Source organism: Dunckerocampus dactyliophorus, chromosome 20 (genome assembly GCF_027744805.1).
Source record: "Dunckerocampus dactyliophorus isolate RoL2022-P2 chromosome 20, RoL_Ddac_1.1, whole genome shotgun sequence".
Lineage (NCBI taxonomy): Eukaryota > Metazoa > Chordata > Actinopteri > Syngnathiformes > Syngnathidae > Dunckerocampus > Dunckerocampus dactyliophorus.
In genome coordinates this window covers 1,420,921-1,446,949 of record NC_072838.1, presented here as the reverse complement: position 1 = coordinate 1,446,949, position 26,029 = coordinate 1,420,921, and the positions used below count along the sequence as shown (strand labels likewise).

At 37.3% G+C, this 26,029-nt stretch overlaps 1 protein-coding gene across 3 annotated transcripts in view; it reads left to right on the top strand.

Annotated features, from left to right (window-relative positions):
- pvrl2l (PVR cell adhesion molecule related 2 like) overlaps nucleotides 1-26,029 on the top strand; it is a 166,562-nt gene that overhangs the window by 63,006 nt on the left and 77,527 nt on the right. For all 3 annotated transcript variants that reach the window (XM_054763947.1, XM_054763946.1, XM_054763945.1), the window contains exons 2-3: nucleotides 12,097-12,209; nucleotides 17,035-17,278. In XM_054763947.1, coding sequence (XP_054619922.1) covers nucleotides 12,097-12,209; nucleotides 17,035-17,278 — 357 coding nt within the window. The remainder of the gene's footprint in view (nucleotides 1-12,096; nucleotides 12,210-17,034; nucleotides 17,279-26,029) is intronic.

Sequence of the window (26,029 nt, the reverse complement as noted above, 5' to 3'; positions counted from 1 at the left end):
CACTACAGTACTACACTACAGTACTATCTACACTTAACACTACAGTACTACACTACAGTACTATCTACACTTAACACTACAGTACTATCTACACATAACACTACAGTACTACACTACAGTACTATCTACACATAACACTACAGTACTACACTACAGTACTATCTACACTTAACACTACAGTACTATCTACACATAACACTACAGTACTACACTACAGTACTATCTACACATAACACTACAGTACTACACTACAGTACTATCTACACTTAACACTACAGTACTATCTACACATAACACTACAGTACTACACTACAGTACTATCTACACATAACACTACAGTACTATCTACACAAAACACTAAAGTACTATCTACACATAACACTACAGTACTACACTACAGTACTATCTACACATAACACTACAGTACTATCTACACATAACACTACAGTACTACACTACAGTACTATCTACACATAACACTACAGTACTATCTACACATAACACTACAGTACTGCAGTACTATCTACACATAACACTACAGTACCATCTACACAAAACACAACAGTACTGTAGTACTATCTACACATAACACTACAATACTTCAGTACTATCTACACATAACACTACAATACTTCAGTACTATCTACACATAACACTACAGTACTACACTACAGTACTATCTACACATAACACTACAGTACTATCTACACATAACACTACAGTACTATCTACACATAACATTACAGTACTATCTACACATAACACTACAATACTTCAGTACTATCTACACATAACACTACAGTACTGTAGTACTATCTACACATAACACTACAATACTTCAGTACTATCTACACATAACACTACAGTACTATCTACACAAAACACTACAGTACTACACTACAGTACCATCTACACATAACACAACAGTACTGTAGTACTATCTACACATAACACTACAATACTTCAGTACTATCTACACATAACACTACAGTACTATCTACACAAAACACTACAGTACTACACGACAGTACTATCTACACATAACACTACAGTACTATCTACACATAACACTACAGTACCATCTACACATAACACTGCAGTACTATCTACACATAACACTACAGTACTACACTACAGTACTATCTACACATAACACTACAGTACTACACTACAGTACTATCTACACATAACACTACAGTACTATCTACACATAACACTACAGTACTACACTACAGTACCATCTACACATAACACTACAGTACTATCTACACATAACACTACAGTACTGCAGTACTATCTACACATAACACTACAGTACCATCTACACAAAACACAACAGTACTGTAGTACTATCTACACATAACACTACAGTACTACACTACAGTACTATCTACACATAACACTACAGTACTATCTACACGTAACACTACAGTACTGTAGTACTATCTACACATAACACTACAGTACGGCAGTACTATCAACACATAAGACGGCAGTACTGCAGTACCATCTACACATAACACTGCAGTACTATCTACACATAACACGACAGTACTATCTACACATAACACTACAGTACTACATTACAGTACTATCTACACATAACACGACAGTACCATCTACACATAACACTGCAGTACTATCTACACATAACACTACAGTACTATCTACACAAAACACTAAAGTACTATCTACACATAACACTACAGTACCATCTACACAAAACACTAAAGTACTATCTACACATAACACTACAGTACTACACTACAGTACTATCTACACATAACACTACAGTACTATCTACACATAACATTACAGTACTATCTACACATAACACTGCAGTACTATCTACACATAACACTACAGTACTGCAGTACTAGCTACACATAACACTACAGTACCATCTACACATAACACTACAGTACCATCTACACATAACACTACAGTACTGCAGTACTATCTACACATAACACTACAGTACCATCTACACAAAACACAACAGTACTGTAGTACTATCTACACATAACACTACAATACTTCAGTACTATCTACACATAACACTACAGTACTACACTACAGTACTACCTACACATAACACTACAGTACTACACTACAGTACTATCTACACATAACACTACAATACTTCAGTACTATCTACACATAACACTACAGTACTATCTACACGTAACACTACAGTACCATCTACACATAACACTACAGTACTGTAGTACTATCTACACATAACACTACAGTACTATCTACACAAAACACTACAGTACCATCTACACATAACACTGCAGTACTATCTACACATAACACTACAGTACCATCTACACATAACACTACAGTACTGTAGTACTATCTACACATAACACTACAGTACTATCTACACAAAACACTACTGTACCATCTACACATAACACTACAGTACTACAGCACAGTACTATCTACACATAACACTACAGTACTATCTACACATAACACTACATTACTACAGTACAGTACTATCTACACATAACACTACAGTACCATCTACACATAACACTACAGTACCATCTACACATAACACTACTGTACCATCTACACATAACACTACAGTACTACAGCACAGTACTATCTACACATAACACTACAGTACCATCTACACATAACACTACAGTACTACAGTACAGTACTATCTACACATAACACTACAGTACTACATGACAGTACCATCTACACATAACACTACAGTACTGTAGTACTATCTACACATAACACTACAGTACCATCTACACATAACACTACAGTACTGTAGTACTATCTACACATAACACTACAGTACGGCAGTACTATCCACACATAAGACGGCAGTACTGCAGTACCATCTACACATAACACTGCAGTACATCTACACATAACACTGCAGTACTATCTACACATAACACGACAGTACTATCTACACATAACACTACAGTACTATCTACACAAAACACTACAGTACCATCTACACATAACACTGCAGTACTATCTACACATAACACTACAGTACTACACTACAGTACTATCTACACATAACACTACAGTACTATCTACACATAACACTACAGTACTATCTACACATAACACTACAGTACTACACTACAGTACCATCTACACATAACACTACAGTACTATCTACACATAACACTACAGTACTGCAGTACTATCTACACATAACACTACAGTACTATCTACACATAACACTACAGTACCATCTACACAAAACACAACAGTACTGTAGTACTATCTACACATAACACTACAGTAGTATCTACACATAACACTACAGTACTGCACTACAGTACTATCTACACATAACACTACAGTACTATCTACACATAACACTACAGTACTATCTACACAAAACACTACAGTACCATCTACACATAACACTGCAGTACTATCTACACATAACACTACAGTACCATCTACACATAACACTACAGTACTATCTACACATAACACTACTGTACCATCTACACATAACACTACAGTACTACAGTACAGTACTATCTACACATAACACTACAGTACCATCTACACATAACACTACATTACTACAGTACAGTACTATCTACACATAACACTACAGTACTACATGACAGTACCATCTACACATAACACTACAGTACTGTAGTACTATCTACACATAACACTACAGTACCATCTACACATAACACTACAGTACTGTAGTACTATCTACACATAACACTACAGTACGGCAGTACTATCCACACATAAGACGGCAGTACTGCAGTACCATCTACACATAACACTGCAGTACATCTACACATAACACTGCAGTACTATCTACACATAACACGACAGTACTATCTACACATAACACTACAGTACTATCTACACAAAACACTACAGTACCATCTACACATAACACTGCAGTACTATCTACACATAACACTACAGTACTACACTACAGTACTATCTACACATAACACTACAGTACTATCTACACATAACACTACAGTACTATCTACACATAACACTACAGTACTACACTACAGTACCATCTACACATAACACTACAGTACTGCAGTACTATCTACACATAACACTACAATACTTCAGTACTATCTACACATAACACTACAATACTTCAGTACTATCTACACATAACACTACAGTACTATCTACACATAACACTACAATACTTCAGTACTATCTACACATAACACTACAGTACTACACTACAGTACTACCTACACATAACACTACAGTACTACACTACAGTACTATCTACACATAACACTACAATACTTCAGTACTATCTACACATAACACTACAGTACTATCTACACGTAACACTACAGTACCATCTACACATAACACTACAGTACTGTAGTACTATCTACACATAACACTACAGTACTATCTACACAAAACACTACAGTACCATCTACACATAACACTGCAGTACTATCTACACATAACACTACAGTACCATCTACACATAACACTACAGTACTATCTACACATAACACTACTGTACCATCTACACATAACACTACAGTACTACAGCACAGTACTATCTACACATAACACTACAGTACCATCTACACATAACACTACAGTACTACAGTACAGTACTATCTACACATAACACTACAGTACTACATGACAGTACCATCTACACATAACACTACAGTACTGTAGTACTATCTACACATAACACTACAGTACCATCTACACATAACACTACAGTACTGTAGTACTATCTACACATAACACTACAGTACGGCAGTACTATCCACACATAAGACGGCAGTACTGCAGTACCATCTACACATAACACTGCAGTACATCTACACATAACACTGCAGTACTATCTACACATAACACGACAGTACTATCTACACATAACACTACAGTACTATCTACACAAAACACTACAGTACCATCTACACATAACACTGCAGTACTATCTACACATAACACTACAGTACTACACTACAGTACTATCTACACATAACACTACAGTACTATCTACACATAACACTACAGTACTACACTACAGTACCATCTACACATAACACTACAGTACTATCTACACATAACACTACAGTACTGCAGTACTATCTACACATAACACTACAGTACTATCTACACATAACACTGCAGTACTATCTACACATAACACTACAGTACTACACTACAGTACTATCTACACATAACACTACAGTACTACACTACAGTACTATCTACACATAACACTACAGTACTATCTACACATAACACTACAGTACTATCTACACATAACACTACAGTACTACACTACAGTACCATCTACACATAACACTACAGTACTATCTACACATAACACTACAGTACTGCAGTACTATCTACACATAACACTACAGTACCATCTACACAAAACACAACAGTACTGTAGTACTATCTACACATAACACTACAGTAGTATCTACACATAACACTACAGTACTACACTACAGTACTATCTACACATAACACTACAGTACTATCTACACGTAACACTACAGTACTGTAGTACTATCTACACATAACACTACAGTACGGCAGTACTATCCACACATAAGACGGCAGTACTGCAGTACCATCTACACATAACACTGCAGTACTATCTACACATAACACGACAGTACTATCTACACATAACACTACAGTACTACATTACAGTACTATCTACACATAACACTACAGTACTATCTACACATAACACTACAGTACTATCTACACATAACACGACAGTACCATCTACACATAACACTGCAGTACTATCTACACATAACACTACAGTACTATCTACACAAAACACTAAAGTACTATCTACACATAACACTACAGTACCATCTACACAAAACACTAAAGTACTATCTACACATAACACTACAGTACTACACTACAGTACTATCTACACATAACACTACAGTACTATCTACACATAACATTACAGTACTATCTACACATAACACTGCAGTACTATCTACACATAACACTACAGTACTGCAGTACTAGCTACACATAACACTACAGTACCATCTACACATAACACTACAGTACTATCTACACATAACATTACAGTACTATCTACACATAACACTGCAGTACTATCTACACATAACACTACAGTACTGCAGTACTAGCTACACATAACACTACAGTACTATCTACACATAACACTACAGTACCATCTACACATAACACTACAGTACCATCTACACATAACACTACAGTACTGCAGTACTATCTACACATAACACTACAGTACCATCTACACAAAACACAACAGTACTGTAGTACTATCTACACATAACACTACAATACTTCAGTACTATCTACACATAACACTACAGTACTATCTACACATAACACTACAATACTTCAGTACTATCTACACATAACACTACAGTACTACACTACAGTACTATCTACACATAACACTACAGTACTACACTACAGTACTATCTACACATAACACTACAATACTTCAGTACTATCTACACATAACACTACAGTACTATCTACACGTAACACTACAGTACCATCTACACATAACACTACAGTACTGTAGTACTATCTACACATAACACTACAGTACTATCTACACAAAACACTACAGTACCATCTACACATAACACTGCAGTACTATCTACACATAACACTACAGTACCATCTACACATAACACTACTGTACCATCTACACATAACACTACAGTACTACAGCACAGTACTATCTACACATAACACTACAGTACCATCTACACATAACACTACAGTACTACAGTACAGTACTATCTACACATAACACTACAGTACTACATGACAGTACCATCTACACATAACACTACAGTACTGTAGTACTATCTACACATAACACTACAGTACCATCTACACATAACACTACAGTACTGTAGTACTATCTACACATAACACTACAGTACGGCAGTACTATCCACACATAAGACGGCAGTACTGCAGTACCATCTACACATAACACTGCAGTACATCTACACATAACACTGCAGTACTATCTACACATAACACTGCAGTACTATCTACACATAACACTACAGTACCATCTACACATAACACTACTGTACCATCTACACATAACACTACAGTACTACAGCACAGTACTATCTTCACATAACACTACAGTACCATCTACACATAACACTACAGTACTACAGTACAGTACTATCTACACATAACACTACAGTACTACATGACAGTACCATCTACACATAACACTACAGTACTGTAGTACTATCTACACATAACACTACAGTACCATCTACACATAACACTACAGTACTGTAGTACTATCTACACATAACACTACAGTACCATCTACACATAACACTACAGTACTGTAGTACTATCTACACATAACACTACAGTACGGCAGTACTATCCACACATAAGACGGCAGTACTGCAGTACCATCTACACATAACACTGCAGTACATCTACACATAACACTGCAGTACTATCTACACATAACACGACAGTACTATCTACACATAACACTACAGTACTATCTACACAAAACACTACAGTACCATCTACACATAACACTGCAGTACTATCTACACATAACACTACAGTACCATCTACACATAACACTACAGTACTATCTACACATAACACTACTGTACCATCTACACATAACACTACAGTACTACAGTACAGTACTATCTACACATAACACTACAGTACCATCTACACATAACACTACAGTACTACAGTACAGTACCATCTACACATAACACTACAGTACTGTAGTACTATCTACACATAACACTACAGTACCATCTACACATAACACTACAGTACTGTAGTACTATCTACACATAACACTACAGTACGGCAGTACTATCCACACATAAGACGGCAGTACTGCAGTACCATCTACACATAACACTGCAGTACATCTACACATAACACTGCAGTACTATCTACACATAACACGACAGTACTATCTACACATAACACTACAGTACTATCTACACAAAACACTACAGTACCATCTACACATAACACTGCAGTACTATCTACACATAACACTACAGTACTACACTACAGTACTATCTACACATAACACTACAGTACTATCTACACATAACACTACAGTACTATCTACACATAACACTACAGTACTACACTACAGTACCATCTACACATAACACTACAGTACTATCTACACATAACACTACAGTACTGCAGTACTATCTACACATAACACTACAGTACTATCTACACATAACACTACAGTACCATCTACACAAAACACAACAGTACTGTAGTACTATCTACACATAACACTACAGTAGTATCTACACATAACACTACAGTACTGCACTACAGTACTATCTACACATAACACTACAGTACTATCTACACATAACACTACAGTACTATCTACACAAAACACTACAGTACCATCTACACATAACACTGCAGTACTATCTACACATAACACTACAGTACCATCTACACATAACACTACAGTACTATCTACACATAACACTACTGTACCATCTACACATAACACTACAGTACTACAGTACAGTACTATCTACACATAACACTACAGTACCATCTACACATAACACTACATTACTACAGTACAGTACTATCTACACATAACACTACAGTACTACATGACAGTACCATCTACACATAACACTACAGTACTGTAGTACTATCTACACATAACACTACAGTACCATCTACACATAACACTACAGTACTGTAGTACTATCTACACATAACACTACAGTACGGCAGTACTATCCACACATAAGACGGCAGTACTGCAGTACCATCTACACATAACACTGCAGTACATCTACACATAACACTGCAGTACTATCTACACATAACACGACAGTACTATCTACACATAACACTACAGTACTATCTACACAAAACACTACAGTACCATCTACACATAACACTGCAGTACTATCTACACATAACACTACAGTACTACACTACAGTACTATCTACACATAACACTACAGTACTATCTACACATAACACTACAGTACTATCTACACATAACACTACAGTACTACACTACAGTACCATCTACACATAACACTACAGTACTATCTACACATAACACTACAGTACTGCAGTACTATCTACACATAACACTACAGTACTATCTACACATAACACTACAGTACCATCTACACAAAACACAACAGTACTGTAGTACTATCTACACATAACACTACAGTAGTATCTACACATAACACTACAGTACTACACTACAGTACTATCTACACATAACACTACAGTACTATCTACACGTAACACTACAGTACTATCTACACAAAACACTACAGTACTACACGACAGTACCATTTACACATAACACTACAGTACTGTAGTACTATCTACACATAACACTACAGTACCATCTACACATAACACTACAGTACTGTAGTACTATCTACACATAACACTACAGTACGGCAGTACTATCCACACATAAGACGGCAGTACTGCAGTACCATCTACACATAACACTGCAGTACTATCTACACATAACACTACAGTACCATCTACACATAACACTGCAGTACTATCTACACATAACACTACAGTACCATCTACACATAACACTACGGTACTATCTACACATAACACTACAGTACTACACTACAGTACTATCTACACATAACACTACAGTACCATCTACACATAACACTACAGTACTACACTACAGTGCTATCTACACATAACACTACAGTACTACACTACAGTACTATCTACACATAACACGACAGTACTATCTACACATAACACTACAGTACCATCTACACATAACACTACAGTACTACACTACAGTATTATCTACACATAACACTACAGTACCATCTACACATAACACTACAGTACTATCTACACATAACACGACAGTACTATCTACACATAACACTACAGTACTATCTACACATAACACTACAGTACTACACTACAGTACTATCTACACATAACACTACAGTACCATCTACACATAACACTACAGTACTACACTACAGTATTATCTACACATAACACGACAGTACCATCTACACATAACACTACAGTACTACACTACAGTACTATCTACACATTACACTACAGTACTATCTACACATAACACGACAGTACTATCTACACATAACACTACAGTACCATCTACACATAACACTACAGTACTATCTACACATAACACTACAGTACTATCTACACATAACACTACAGTACCATCTACACTTAACACTACAGTACTACACTACAGTACTATCTACACTTAACACTACAGTACTCCACTACAGTACCATCTACACATAACACTACAGTACTACATTACAGTACTATCTACACATAACACTACAGTACTACATTACAGTACTATCTACACATAACACTACAGTACCATCTACACAAAACACAACAGTACTGTAGTACTATCTACACATAACACTACAATACTTCAGTACTATCTACACATAACACTACAGTACTATCTACACATAACACTACAGTACTACACTACAGTACTATCTACACATAACACTACAGTACTATCTACACGTAACACTACAGTACTATCTACACAAAACACTACAGTACTACACGACAGTACCATCTACACATAACACTACAGTACTGTAGTACTATCTACATATAACACTACAGTACCATCTACACATAACACTACAGTACTGTAGTACTATCTACACATAACACTACAGTACTATCTACACATAACACTACAGTACTACACTACAGTACTATCTACACATAACACTACAGTACTACCTACACATAACACTGCAGTACTATCTACACATAACACTACAGTACTGCAGTACTATCTACACATAACACTACAGTACTATCTACACATAACATTACAGTACTATCTACACATAACACTACAGTACTACACTACAGTACTATCTACACATAACACTGCAGTACTATCTGCACATACTGTAACACTACAGTACTGTCATTTGACTTGCATGTGTCTTATGTGGTCTTACATTTGTCTTACATTTGACTTGCATGTGTCTTATGTGGTCTTACATTTGTCTTACAATTATGTTGCATTTATCTTACATCTGTTTTACATTTGTGTTGTCTTACATCTGTCTTACATTTGTGTTGTATGTGTCTTACATTCGTCTTTTGTCTGTTTTACATTTGTCTTACAGTTGTCCTATACTGTATAGTAGACCATATATAGTAGACCGCTGCTTCTTCCTCCTCCTTTCGGACATGTAGAGTTGTGCAAGTGTTACCATGTGATGTACTTTGAAGTAACTTTGTAAAGCATCTTCAATAGAAACTAAATCATCACCATTACTAGTTGCAGCAGTACATTACCATTACTAGTTGTACCATTACCATGATTAGTTTTACCATTACCATGACTATTTGTGCCATAACATCACCATTACTAGCTGTACCATCACCATGACTAGCTGTACCATTACCACTACTAGCTGTACCCTGACCATTCCCAAATGTAGCGAAGTGTCCATCCTGACTGCTGTTTGAGGCTGCCAAGGTTGAAGAGTCGAAGTGTTTGCAAGGTTCGCTCCTGAGCTCCACGCCGCAGGGGCAGCCAGCGAGGGAGCGCCGCTGCTGACTTCTTTGTCCAAAAAGTCAGAGACAGTCTTGGTCGGGTCATAAAGAGTTGTGATGTTGGCCACTGACTGGTCACAGTGGGTCCAGGGGTGAGCACATCTGACAAGGACGCTCTCGTCACAGCAAGACACCTCTTCCCACGCTCGTTACAATTCCAAATGTCTCGCCCTCAGTTTGAAGCTGGGGCTCCTGGTGGACTCTTACTGAGGGTGATAAGCAGAGCTGAGGTTATTCAAGTGGGTTAGCCCGAGGCTGCTTATGAAGAGCTGCTGCTCCTTCACCGTTTCCATCAAACTCTCCATCCTTGTCATCCTGCTACACCACCGCTGATGACGTCTTAGATGCTCACCCTCGCAAACCAACGTCCAGTCAATCAAAGTCTCTCTCTTTTTTCATGATGGGTTCCTTCTTTGTGGTCCCCAGGGGTTGGCGCTCAGAAGGTGCGCGTGGAGGAGGAGCTGGAGGCGTACCCCAACGAGTCCGTCGATCTGCGCTGCCAGTTCATCGACGGCGGAGGCAAAACCAAACTGACCCAGGTGGGCTGCCCTGTAGCATTTAGCTTAGCGCTGTCAAATGCAAAGAGTTGAATTGCTCTTGCTATATTTCTGCAGGCGATATTTAATGCAGGGTTCTCCAAAGTGGGGGTCCGGGGACAATGTGGAGCCCATGGCTGTGTGTGTGTTTTTTATTGGCCCGCAGCACATTCTAAAAAATGGAATTTAACAAAAACACAAACAAAAAAAGGAAAAAACTGTAGTCCAAATATTAAGAAAAAAATCGAATGTGAAAAATTTACAAAAGTAATGTAATGTTATGAGGAAAAATAATGTCGTTTTAGTGGCATAGAAAAAATTGGCTATTATTTTTCAGTTGTTGAGAGACAAACAAAACAAGGAACAAGGTTTTTAATGACTGTAGGTTGTGGAAAAAGTTATAATATTAGGAGAATGAAGTCAAACTATTACGGGAAGAAAAATTACAAAAAGAAAGTTGAAAAATACTTTTTTTTTAATAACAGAAATGGGGGGAAAACAGTTGCAATAAAAAAAAGCCATGGAGCTTTGGATTTTTTTCTCCCTTTTGAATAAAAAGGTTCATTTAAAACATGCATTTTGTGTTGAGTTGTGTTGTCATTGACTAATATTTACGTTTGTATTTGGAAAACAAAGAGAGTGAAGTTTTTAGTACTGAAATGCTTTTTCACCAATGTCATCACAAAGCTGATTGGTTGTTTTCTTGAACTGTGCAGTCTATGACTTGTTAGCATACTGCATGTGCAGTCTATGACTTGTTAGCATACTGCATGTGCAGTCTATGACTTGTTAGCATACTGCATGTGCATGACGTCGCTGTGGTGTCTGGCGTCTGGCAGTGTGTCTTTGGAAAGAAATGCTACTGGGATGTGCACAAACACACTCCAACGACTTTTGGAAAGCCTTGCCAGAGGAGCGGGAGCTGTTGTCGCTGCACAGACGGCACATTGTTTTCACTTTTCATCCCCAAAGAGCATGCTTGGTCACAAACAAACACGTTTCCCCGCTGTTTGTTTGCGAATTACGCGTAAAGCGGGCGCGCCGGCGTTGCCAGCGGCTCGCAGCCATGTTGAAGACCAAGCAAACGAGCTCGGGGCGCTTCAATGAGCCCGCTTTCATCCTCGCATGATGCCCGATCAATATTCAATTTGTCCGCCTGCAAAATGTTGAAATCGGCCTCTTCTCTCCAGTTGACTAATTGGCGTTGCCCGTGGCCACGTGGCATCATTTAGCCGTCGGTAATTGGTAAACACCTATTGATGAACCTGTGCCGCTCGCTGCAGACGGGAAAGGAAATCGATGCCATCAAGCGGCGCTGGCGTTTCCTGTGGCTACCAACAGACGTCCTCTCAGGTGGCTCCAAGTTTAAAAAAAAGAAAGCTGACGTAAGATTGAAAGCCTTTCACGCTGCTTTCTTTGATGTTGACATTTTGTCACCATCAGGTGAGCTGATTGTCAATGGAGGGACAATACTGCTGCCAAATAGGAGTAGCACCTCTTTTCAAGTGGACTAGGAGAGCCTATTACAGCCTGATAAGTGCAAAAGAAGCCAAGGAAATCACTCACAAGACTGTTGCACCCCAGACACTCGGGCACAAATGCATGCGTTATACTTTGACAACAATTATTTACCATCCATCCATCCATTCTCTATGCCGCTTCTCCTCATTAGGGTCGTGGGGGTATGCCGGAGCCTATCCCAGCTGACTTCGGGCTGGGACAATTATTTACATGTATGTTATTTCATATACAGTATATCCCGCAGGTCTGCAATCTATGTGTGGCCGTGGTGGGTTTGTCAAATTTGCAGAATCGGCCATAATATTTCAACGTTGTGCTACTAAAATGACATAATTTTACTCATAATCTGACGAGTTTAGTCTCATAAAATTGCAACTTTTTGCTCTTCATATTTTTACTTTATTCTCTGAAAAGTACAGCCGTTTTTTCCATTTTTGAAATGTTATTTTTTGTTTCCTAACTATTTAAACTGTCTTTTTGACTTGGGTTGGATTCTCCGTTGGGCATTTCTGTGTGGAGTTTGCATGTTCTCCCCGTGTGTGGGGGGGTTTTCTCCGGGTACTCCGGTTTCCTCCCACATTCCAAAAACATGCATGTTAGCTTCATTGGAGACTCTAAATGGTCCATAGGTATGAATGTGAGTGTGAATGGTTGTTTGTCTATATGTGCCCTGCCATTGGCTGGCGACCAGTCCAGGGTGTACCCCGCCTGTCGCCCGAAGTCAGCTGGGATAGGCTCCAGCATGCCCCCGCGACCCTAATGAGGATGAAGCGGTATAGAAAATGGATGGATGGATGGATTTTTGCGGTTGTTTTTCTAAAAAAAATGTTTTGTTCCGTGACATTTTTAGAAGGTGGAAAAAAACGGCTAAAGGGCACTTTGGACACCCCCAGTTTAGAACTACAAATAAACTTTCTTCTCTTGCTTCTTTCTGTGATTTTTAAAAAAATGTCACAAACAAGCGCCTGCTGCTCGTTGAGAGGCGTCATCCAGTATGTGCTTTTTATATATATATATATATACTGTATATATATACTGTATATATATATATATATATACATATATATATATATATATATATATATATATATTTATTTAAGTCAGTGAATAGTTCATCAAGCGAGCGTTGGTGGGTCGGGTGTGAGCGTATGTAAGACACTGTCCTGCACGTCCAGCCTTTGGCGACACGGCGTACTGTCTAACATGATGATATTATTTATTCCACTGTAATCCATCGGGTGGTGTAACGTCTAACAACATAGCGTTTGTCATTAATAATGAATTTCAGTTCTTTTTAACACAGCCCAAGGCCAACAGAAACAAAAAAGAGCTGCGGGCCGAGCTGCGAAGCTTCGAGTGCTCGGTGAGGCGGCCTTGTTGATTTTTTTTGCAAAAATGCATGTTTGGAATATTTCCACCAAGAGCTCTTGGAATGTGACTCATCTTGACTTGTCATTCGGGTTATTCAAACACTGACTTCAATGAAAAGGGCCTGAAGTCGTTTGGCAGACGTGCACTTGTTCATTTGATCAGGTGTTTGCATGAAGGCCTCGCCTGTGCTGAAAATGAAGATTTGGCAGTTACGTAAGCGCGGCTTCAGGCTCCTGCGTCGAGGCTCCGAAGCCGCGGCGTCACGTGCACCTGCCAGAAAAATCTCAACGTAAAAACTGAGATCGGTCGGCCCTCGGTACATCATTTCCTGTGCGCGTACGACTCGTTCGGACCGCCTGCGCATCGCACACGAAATGATGGAATCGTCCAATTTGCATAATGGCCGAAATGTGAGTTCAAAAAAAGTTTGTTTTTTTTAATGTCACAAACAAGATGGAGCCGCTTGTGGGTGCTTTTAGAAGGGGAGGGGCCCACAGCAGCATCCTGCTCGTTGAGAAGACCGACACGTGCGTGCATGTCCCACAAAGTCTCGCTGCCAGATGGGATTTGATTGATTTGAAAAACAGCAGGGGCCGATTTCCACCTGCTGTTTCATTTTATGATAATAATGCATGTCAAAAGACATTTTTTATTTTATTGAATTATTTTCATATTCATTTTTTAATATGTGTGTATATATTTTAATTTTATTATTATTATTATTAATTGTATTGTTTTTTTACTTTTGTAGGTATATTATGTTTTTATTATTTTATTTATTACTGTGACAAATGATTTGTATATTTAATTTTAAAAAAACTTATGTATATATATATATATGTATATATATATATATATATATATATATATATATATATATATATATATAATAATATTAATAAAAAATAATAACATGTTTTTAAAAATCCTATACACTTAATTTTACTATGTTAATATATGAATTAAATATTTATATATTTTTATTTAATTTAATATGTATATATTTTAATTAAAAAAAATACATTTAATTTGTATTATTATTAATTACATTTTGAAAAACATTAAACGTAGGTATCTCATTTTTTTAATTTTTATTATTATGGTGAAAATTATTTTTATAAATGTCATTTTTAAAAAGTTAAGTTATATTTATATTGACTAAAAAATACTAAAAATAAAAAAATGTAAAAATTAAAAATACATTTATTTTATTATTTTAATATTAATTTTAAAATGGGTGTCATAATTTACATGTTTTTATTAGTAGTAGTAGTTTCATTTTTAAAAGCTTTTTAAATGTAGGTATATGTTTTATTATTTTGTTTATTATGTTTAATGTTATCATGAAAATAATTTGTATATATTTATTTTTTAAAACCTATGTAGATACATTTATATTACGGTTCCAAAATCAAAAAAATACATTTAAAAAATGGAAGACTTGTTTTATTTGATCATTTTAATATTATTTTTTTAAGTATGTGTACACATATATATTTCAATGTTATTATTATTATTTTTGTTTTATTTTTTAATGTATGTATGTGATATATTTTTATTTTTAACATTTTTGTGAAAAGTAATTTGCATATATTTAATTTTTAGAGACTTATTCAGAAATATTTATGTTATTAAGCAGAACATAATAAAAATAATAAAACATTTTGAACAAATCAAAAAGACACTTCATCTTTTTTGCTAAATGTGTTTGCTGCCAGTTTTGGGTGCCAAATGAAAATGTGTCATTTTGGAAAATGAAGAGGCTGAAGAGTCGCATCACAGTCGCCCGGTGTGTTGACTCACGCGAAAAGGAAAGAGCGCCCCTGGTGTTTTGTCAGAGGATTGCGCAGAACTGTGACAGTTTGCCGAGGGCGTCGGCCGTAAGGCGAGCTCTGCTGTCGGCCGATGAGATAAATGTGTGTGCGTGTGCGATCAGGTGTCGTGGATTTGGGAGCCCGCTGATGGCCAGAGGGACAACATTGCCGTGTACCATCCCACCTACGGCCAGAGTTTCCCCAACTTGTCCTTCAAAGACCGGGTCATCTTCCTGCACCACAACCTGGAGAACCCGTCCATCAGGATCTCCGACCTGCGGATGTCCGACGCGGGCCGCTTCACCTGCGAGTACGCCACCTACCCGTCCGGGAACGAGCAGGGCACCACCACCCTCGTCATGCTCGGTGAGTGGGGCCGGGGGGCTTTTAGGTTGGGTCTGTGTTTCGCTCAGGATTAGTGCAGCGATATTTGGGCATGACGGCGGAGTCAAGGCGTGATTCAAACAGGTTCTGAAGAGCTGTTGCGCTCCATCAGCCTTGACGGGCGCCTCCCGAGCCGTCTGCTTATCACCGCTCTCCGCTGAAGAGCGCCCCATCGGGGCCAAAGCCCGAGACGAAGCAATTTGAAGCTGATTGCCTCAGAGGATTCTGCTGCTGGTTCCATGCGAGATTCAGTGGCGGCGGCGCATTTATCAAGCGCCTTCAAATGAACGCCGCTGAGCAAAATAACGGACAAGACCACGTTGGGAAATTCCAAAACATCTCTTGGATGTGTGTGGATGTGTTGTAATTGCCTCGTAAGAGCAGATTGTTTTGTGAATTCCCTCCACTGGGAGCGCTTCCCAGCATGCTTTGTGGCACTGCTTTTGTAAAAAGTGCTAAAGTCGCATGCTTCGAGTTAACACGGTTGGTATTTATTCTAATAACACATAATAGTTGAGTTGAGTTTGAGACCCCTGCTGTGGCACACATAATAGTGTGTGACAGCAGGGGGTGTGCTTTTTATACTACTTTTAAAAAAATACTTATGTTTTTTTTTACTATTTTTTTATTTGATTCTATTTGAATTTTTACATTTTTATTTTATTTTATTACAAAATGTATAAAAAATAAAACCACAACAAAACAGTAAAATTAACATTAAAAAATTAATACATAATTTTAAATTGTTCTGTTTTTTATTTTTTCAAATTAATGTTTAATTTGATAACTTCATTTTTAATTTTTAAAATTTTTTATATGTTTTTTAATTTATTTGATTTCATTAAGGTTATTTTTGTAAATTTTGTTCTCTTTGTCTTTATTTTAAAACTTCACAAGGACGTCCAAAGTGCGGCTCCTGGGCTTTTTCCAGCCCACAACCCTTTCTCATTGTTAATGATTATTAATGATTTTAATTTGAATTCATATTTTTTAATGAAAAAAAAAATACAATTTTTACATATTAAATTGTTAATCTTAGATTTTTTTATTTTAAAATGTTTTATTTTCATGTTTTAATTGTAATTTTTAAATGTATTTTAGTGTATATGTATATATTTTTCTATATTTTCTTTATATTATTTTTTGTCATTTTTCTTGATTTATTTTTAAAACTTTACAGTGATGTCCAAAGTGCGGCCCTGGGCCACTTCCAGCCCACAACTCTGTTTCATTATTAATTATTATTACTTTTTTTAATGGATAAAATAGATAACTTTTTTTAGATATTAAATTGTTAATCTTAAAAAATTTTTTATTTAAAAATGTTTCCCTTTTTAATTTAAAATGTTTTAATTGTATTTTTTTTAATTATAATTGAAAATTATTTTAATTGATATATTTTCTATATTTTCTTTATATTATGTTTTTTGTCATTTTTATTGATTTATTTTTAAAATTTTACAGGTATGTCCAAAGTGCGGCCCTGGGCCATTCCCTGTCTCATTATTAAGGATGAATGATTATGTCTTATATACAGTCAAACCTGTCTTAGCGGCCACCTGCCTATAGCAGCCACTGAAAAATCCCCCACAGCAAATTTACATGTTATAGACCCTGTGTATAGCAGTCACCTGTCCAACGCGGCCAGCGGCCACCCATTTTGTCTCCCTTGGTCAATATCTGACCGCATATAGCGGCCAAATTACCGACTCAAGTAGAAGCTTCATGCACGAAAAAGTTTTGTTTTTCAATCAATGAAGCCGTCGTGTGTAGACTTTAATTACTGAGTCCTAGCTCAGTCACAATCATTCACAAGATCCACACAAACTGTCAGTTGTTCCACATAAAAAAGCCGTCTTCTTTGGAGCTTGTTGCAGACAGTGACACCGTTTATTTCCTGGTGTGCACTGGTCAATACTGTAATGCCGCTTGTTGTGGGGAAGGAGAGACTCACGTCGCCGATGCACTTTAATGGCTTTATTAACAGCGGAGAACACTGCAGGACTTTACATCCACGCCAACATAAACACACTTCCCAACTCTCTCCAAACTCACAGCTAGCACTGAGCCTAGCTCTCCTGCTCGGGACGCCCACCGTCACTTCCCGTCACTTCCTGATGAACTAAAGCTGTAATGACACTCTGCCGTATAAAAAGTAAAATATGAAAAACAAGCGTAAGACATTACTAGCACAGCTTTGTTCTGTGGGTGGTGTAGAATAACAAGCCTAGTTGTTATTTACAACTTTTATCCGCAGTCCCACAGTGCCCTCTACTGGTCAACATGTAACAGTATAATTATATGTATCTGCAAACACAACAAGCTTCTAATCACAGACATGTTAATATGTGCGCGCACAAATTCAAAATGGCCGCCAACCTGTCTATAACGGCCACCTGTCAATAGTGGCCACTTTTGCCATTTCCCTTTCGTGGCCGCTATAGACAGGTTTGACTATACCTCGCTGTACGGTTAGCAATGATTTAAGGATGAATGATGCCGTGGCATAGGTTGCTTTGTCAGTGCTGTGATCTGCTGGCGTTCTGTTACAACGTGCGTGTGGGCGCACAGCAGATGAAAAGATGAAAGAGGCAAGCAGGAAGGTCACGTATGGCGGCTGCCGAGTCGTTAAGATGCAGAACCCGTTACGGTGCACCTGTTAGCGCGAGCTTGAATGCACCACTGCTGCCGTTAGCGCCGCGGCTCAGAGCGCAACATCTGGAGAAGATGCGTAAAGACGGCGTCGTCTTAAAAACCCGGGCGATGCCCGCTGTCTGTAATCGGAGACAGCTGGTGTTTTTCACCCTCCCAGTTGTGCGCCCGTTTGCCGGGGCACGGCGGTCGGAGCAGTCGAGCGCGGCGAGGGGGCCTCTTGCCGCTACGCTGGGGAGAATTCCCACGGAGGTGCGGAGCGTCTGCGCTCGTATAATTAAAAAGCGGCAACGGGGCCCGGCGTCTTTTTGTTCCTCGCCTGCCGCTCCTTCCGTCTATCACACGTGTGCTTGCGTGAACACAAGTTGTGTTTTTTAGTTCCGTGCTTCTCAAATGCTCTCAAACGGGCCACATTCTACAATGGCCACTTTTATTCAACTCATTTTTGTTTATAGTTTTTTTAGTTATGCTTTTCTTTAAGTCACTTTTATCTTGTATTTTTAATGATTGATTTTTATGTAGTTTTTATTATTAATGTTTTTTTTATTAATATTAATATGTATTAATATTTTGTACCCTTTTTTGTCACTTTCAGGTTATATATTTTTATTTTTACACTTTATGTTATATTTTTATTTATTTATTTATGTTTATTTTACATATTGTTATGATTTATATATATTTTTATTATATATATATATATATATATAGATAGATATAATTTATGTAGTTATATTTTATATTTTTGTTTGTGTTTACATTTATTTTAATATACTTTTATTATTACTATATATATATATATATAGTATTTGTTATATATATATATATATATATATATATATGTTTTTTTAGATCTACTTTTCTTTAAGTCACTTTTACGTTATATTTAAATTTATTTATTTGCATACTTTTCTTTATAATTCCTTTTTATGCTTATATTTTTATATTATATATATATATTTTTTAAATAAATAAAAATGATAATTATAATTTTTTGTTGCTTAATTGTTTACATTACATTTTATTTACATATTTATAAATAAAAAATATAAAACTTTATTTTGCTGAAAAAATTGATATTACATTTTATTTGTATATTTTTTGCCCTGCCATTGGCTGGCCACCAGTCCAGGGTGTACCCCGCCTCTCGCCCGAAGTCAGCTGGGATAGGCTCCAGCATGCCCCCGCCACCCTAATGAGGAGAAGCGGTTTAGAAAATGGATGGATGGATATTTTTTAAATGAAACTATTATAATTAAAAAATGCTGTTGCTTAAATATTTATATTTTATGTTTTATATTTTTATGAATACAAACGATATCATTATAATGTTTTTAATTGCTTACATTTTTCGATGAAGTTTTGTTGAGCTGTTTTTGTCAATGGAAATGACTGCACGCTGCAAGTTGCTGATGCTGTTTGTTGGAATGATGAAAACAAAACAATTAGTTCCTGAGGTCGTCGGCCATGTTTTTTGTTTCCGTTTGACCGGCGTATTGCGTTCGCTCTGATGTCATACGCTGCTCCCGAGCCACTAGCCGGGGGATTGCTATGATATGCTGTGATGTGTTCCCCAGCGTTATCGTAGTCGTTTGCATATTTGCTCAAAATGAAGCCTGCTTGTGTCGTCAAGGCAGACGAACCTTTGGTACACCTTGGCGCCGATGCCGACACTCAGGCAGGCACATGCAAATGGTGGCAGCGCATTTCTATTCATTGTGTGTGCGTGTGTGTCACGCTCACATTTGACCTTTATTGGATGACAAATCTCTCTCTATCAGAGAGAGCTTGAGATCCGCTGGCAGCCAATCGTGTTCCGTCGTATTGAATAGGGACGCGGCAGCCATCATATCTCGTCTTATTTAAGCGTGAACAGATAATCCTGGCAAACAATCCGATTAGCGCTTATTGGATGCTGCGGCACGGCCGGCCAATCTTATTATGGCGTATTGCGGTGCCGGGAAAGAACGGCCTTGGACACTGAGCGATTGATTATCCGCAACGCACGGGGAGGTATTCAAATCAAAAATATCTTTATTAACGTGCTTGTGGTGGGAGGCACGTGGCTGTTGTTGCAGTGGACCCCGTTTAAGTCGCTCACGGTTACATCCAGCAACTCGTTTTTTTCCTATTTATGACTAAAATGAGCCCACATCCACATCCACGTACACGGGCCGCCGCTTTTGTCCACATAAAACGTGGGAGCCAAAGAAGACTTGAATATGAAACATGGGTCCTGAGGTGTCCACATTAGTGATGACAATTTTGGCTCTTTTAACAGAGCTGCCTCTTTTGGCTCCAAAAAGGCTCCTTGATTTTTTTTTGTTGCTTACATTTTTATATTATAGTTCATTTTTTTTATTTTTATAAATAAAATTATAATTTTTTGTTGCTTAAATGTTGATTTTACATTTTATTTTGATGTTTTTCTCAATACAAATTCAATTATTATATTTAAAAATTCTAATGACAATTTTTGTTGCTTGTTGTTTATGTTTTTATCAATAAAAAGGATATTCTAATTAAAATGTTTTGTTGCTGAAATTGTTCTACTTTTATATTTTTATTTAAAAAAGGAATAAACTTTTGACCAATCACATGCTGCTTTAACAGAAAACAAGACGAGAAAGGGCGGTTTGTTAACTTCAAAGAGCCGGCTCTCGTTGCTTGTTTCAAGAGTCGTTTGTTCGCTAGTCGACGTTTGTTGCAGTATTTTTAATTCTTCCATTTTTGGATTTGGCCCGCCATATCATTCCATGTGGCTTGCGAAAGCCTGGAAATAATGCATGTCTAAAAGACACTTATTTTATTGTATTTTTTAATGTTATTTTTTCAGATATATTTAGATTTTATTTATTTTTTAAACTTTTTTAAATGTTATTTTTTCCGATGTTATTTCTTATTTTTAATATTGTGAAATCTATTTATATGAAACATATCGACATATATTCTATTATTGATATGGTTTCACAGTTGCAGGTGGCCCTCTGAGGGTAGCCGCAATTGCGACGCGGCCCAGCGTGAAAGCGGGTTTGACGCCCCTGCACTAAGTAGGTAAAGGCCACTGCCCCCCCGTAGAAGAATCCAAACAAACAAATGGAGAACGGCGGTTGAAAAATGGTCTTGTTTTCACCCGTTTTTCTTCTTCTCACACGTAGCTGTGCAAGCAATGGCGCCCGGCGTGCGTCTGACATAAAAGGTCGTCTTTTCCTTCACAATAACAAAGAGGCGACCTCGGTGAGTCACAGTTGGTGAGACGGCAGGCGGTGAAAACACTCAGCCTCAGAGCACCTTGTGTTTTATTTCACATTGATGCCTTCTTCTTTGTTCCACTGGCTTTGCGGATCCGCGTCTGCAGCCGCTCACCCGGCCGCTCCCGTCTTAAATCACCTAAATTAGCCTCAATCTCTCCAAAGCGATGCCTTTTGTCAACATTTCTGGCAGCCAATTAGAGATTGTCACGCGGCAGCCGAGTAATTGAAGCATCAAAGTATTCCGCAGCTCCTCCAATATTCAAGTTTTATGAACAAGACAAACACACGTTTATCTCCGCAGTGTCAAAGGCGGCCCGGCGACAAACAAATAAGCGGCGCGGGAACAACAACAACACTCCATCGCTGAATAAACGCCGACGCTGACGTGTGCCAGGAAGGCGCTGCTGCTGAATCCTCCCGCTCGCCGGCGCGGTGAATCACAGCCCAAACACAACGTGGACAAACTTGCAGGAGCTGCACTCGTTTGACAAAGGTTAAATACGTCGCCGCCTCCGAGTGACTCGCTCCGCCCGCGACCTTCGAGCCGCCGCCGTCCGTGAGCGCAAGCGCGCACGCGACTCAACGTTGGCATTCAGATACGAAGCCATCGCTTGCAAAAGAACCACGTCAGCGCACCTGCTGGTAACATTACGCCCTACTGTGTGGTCAGAAGTATCGGGACGCCCGCAGGACCTTTCAGTGTGAGAACGCCTTCACTCTTTCTACAACATGTGTCCATTGGGAGGTCAGAGGTCACACATGGACGTAATCTACATCCGTTATACAAAACCCTTGAAATAAGTTCATAAATAAAAACTAAATCATGCGTGGAATCATGTTTTTGATGAATGAATTTGTATTTGCTATATTATATTATATTGTAGTATATGATATTATTATATTATACACTATAAGTAATATCAAATACAACAGAATATGTGTGTTTTTAATTATTTCTATGTTTTATATGCACTGTGTGTACAATATCAGGGAGAACATGGGTTCCAGATTCTTTTACCTGCTTTACATAAAAAAAGTTATAATAAATGATCAATTCATCGAGTAAATAAGAAATAAATAATTGAAACAGAAAAATAATTTCACATGTAGTTATTTTCTAAATTAAAACTTGGCATAAATCAATGTTATATTATAAATGATATACATTTTTAAACGTTTATTCAAACAAATACGATACTTGACAAATAAACTGTATGTGATTGAGAAAATGTTAGAATATGATATGATTATTTATTACATATGTTAAATTAAAAGTGGGTCACTGATGTTTTTCTATCATTATATTATGTAATTATGTAAAACTAATTTCAAATTCTATCATTTTCAAAATTAAAACATGAAGTAAGTCAGTCTGTAGTGATAAATAATATAAATAACACAATAAATAATATCAATTTCAAATGAAATCTATTCAAACAAATGCAATCAATGAAAAGTGAGAACATATGTGTGTGTTATATAATGCATTGTATATGTTAAATAAAAACACCCACTCATGTTTTGACTTGCTACACCTAAAAATAACGTTGAAATCAAACCGTATTTCATTCATGGATCAAAAATAAATAATTATGTAAAAATAATGTCAAATTCAAGCATTTTCGAAATGAAAACATTAACTAAATTGTTTTTTATACTGTATTATATATAATATAACATAGATCATATTTAAATGCAAAATAAAATACACTAGGTCCTCAACTTACGAACACCCGACGAGCGAACACTTGCGGATACGAACACAAGCCGACTGGTCTATATTTGATTTTATTTTGCCTTGTAGTCGCTCAATCAGTATTTCTACTGCTCCTGTACATGCTTGACCAGTAGAGGGCACTGTGACACTGCTAATGGGAACAACAGATACAGGAAGAGGAAGAGGAGAGAGGAAGGCTAAGAGTTGTATGATAGAACCCGGACAGAGCGTGTGATTAAAGTTTATGAAGAGTTAATAGGCCAGCTTAATTCTACACCACCCACAGAACACTACCTCTTTTAGAAGAGTCTAACCACCACCACCATTTGTCCTTTTTTTCAATATCTCCTCCTCCACCACCACAACGATTTCTCTTCAAAGGTAAATAACATTTATCATTACGTATTATTATATCACTTTTATTATTGTTTTTTTCATTCATTATCCTGGTTTAATATTACTACTGCATCCAAACTCATATTTACATACATACACATATACTGTATATGTATACACGTACATGTAGTACCTATATCATTGCTAATATTACCTTTTACCCTACTTAAGAACAATTCAACGTAAGAACGATCGTCTGGAACCAATTGTGTTCGTTAGTTGGGGACTTAGTGTATATTAAAATAAATACAATAAAGTAAAAATAATCAAATCTTCTTCCGTATGTTCTATTATATAAAAATGGGTGTTTGCACTGATTTGGGGGGTGTCCTCCAGTGTGTCTGTACATACTGTAATGTACAGTACCCCCTATTACATCATACATACATACAGTAAAGGTATAGTTACTTACCGTACATTGAGATAATACAAATATCATTTCAAATTCAATAATTACAAAAAATTAAACTTTTAAAGAATATATTTTCTATAAATATTCTAAATACATTTGCCACAAAGAATGGCATGTTTGTATTGTTTATTGACGTGTATGCATACAGTACGCTGGAGCATGTGACATGAAAACCACCTTTGGTGATGTCATCGTTCATTGCATCATAGATTCATTTTTGGGGACACCCTGTACTGTACTGTAGCTCTTCCACAGCAAGCTCCTCCCAGCTGGGAACACAGCAGGTCCCCCCCAAAGTGTGG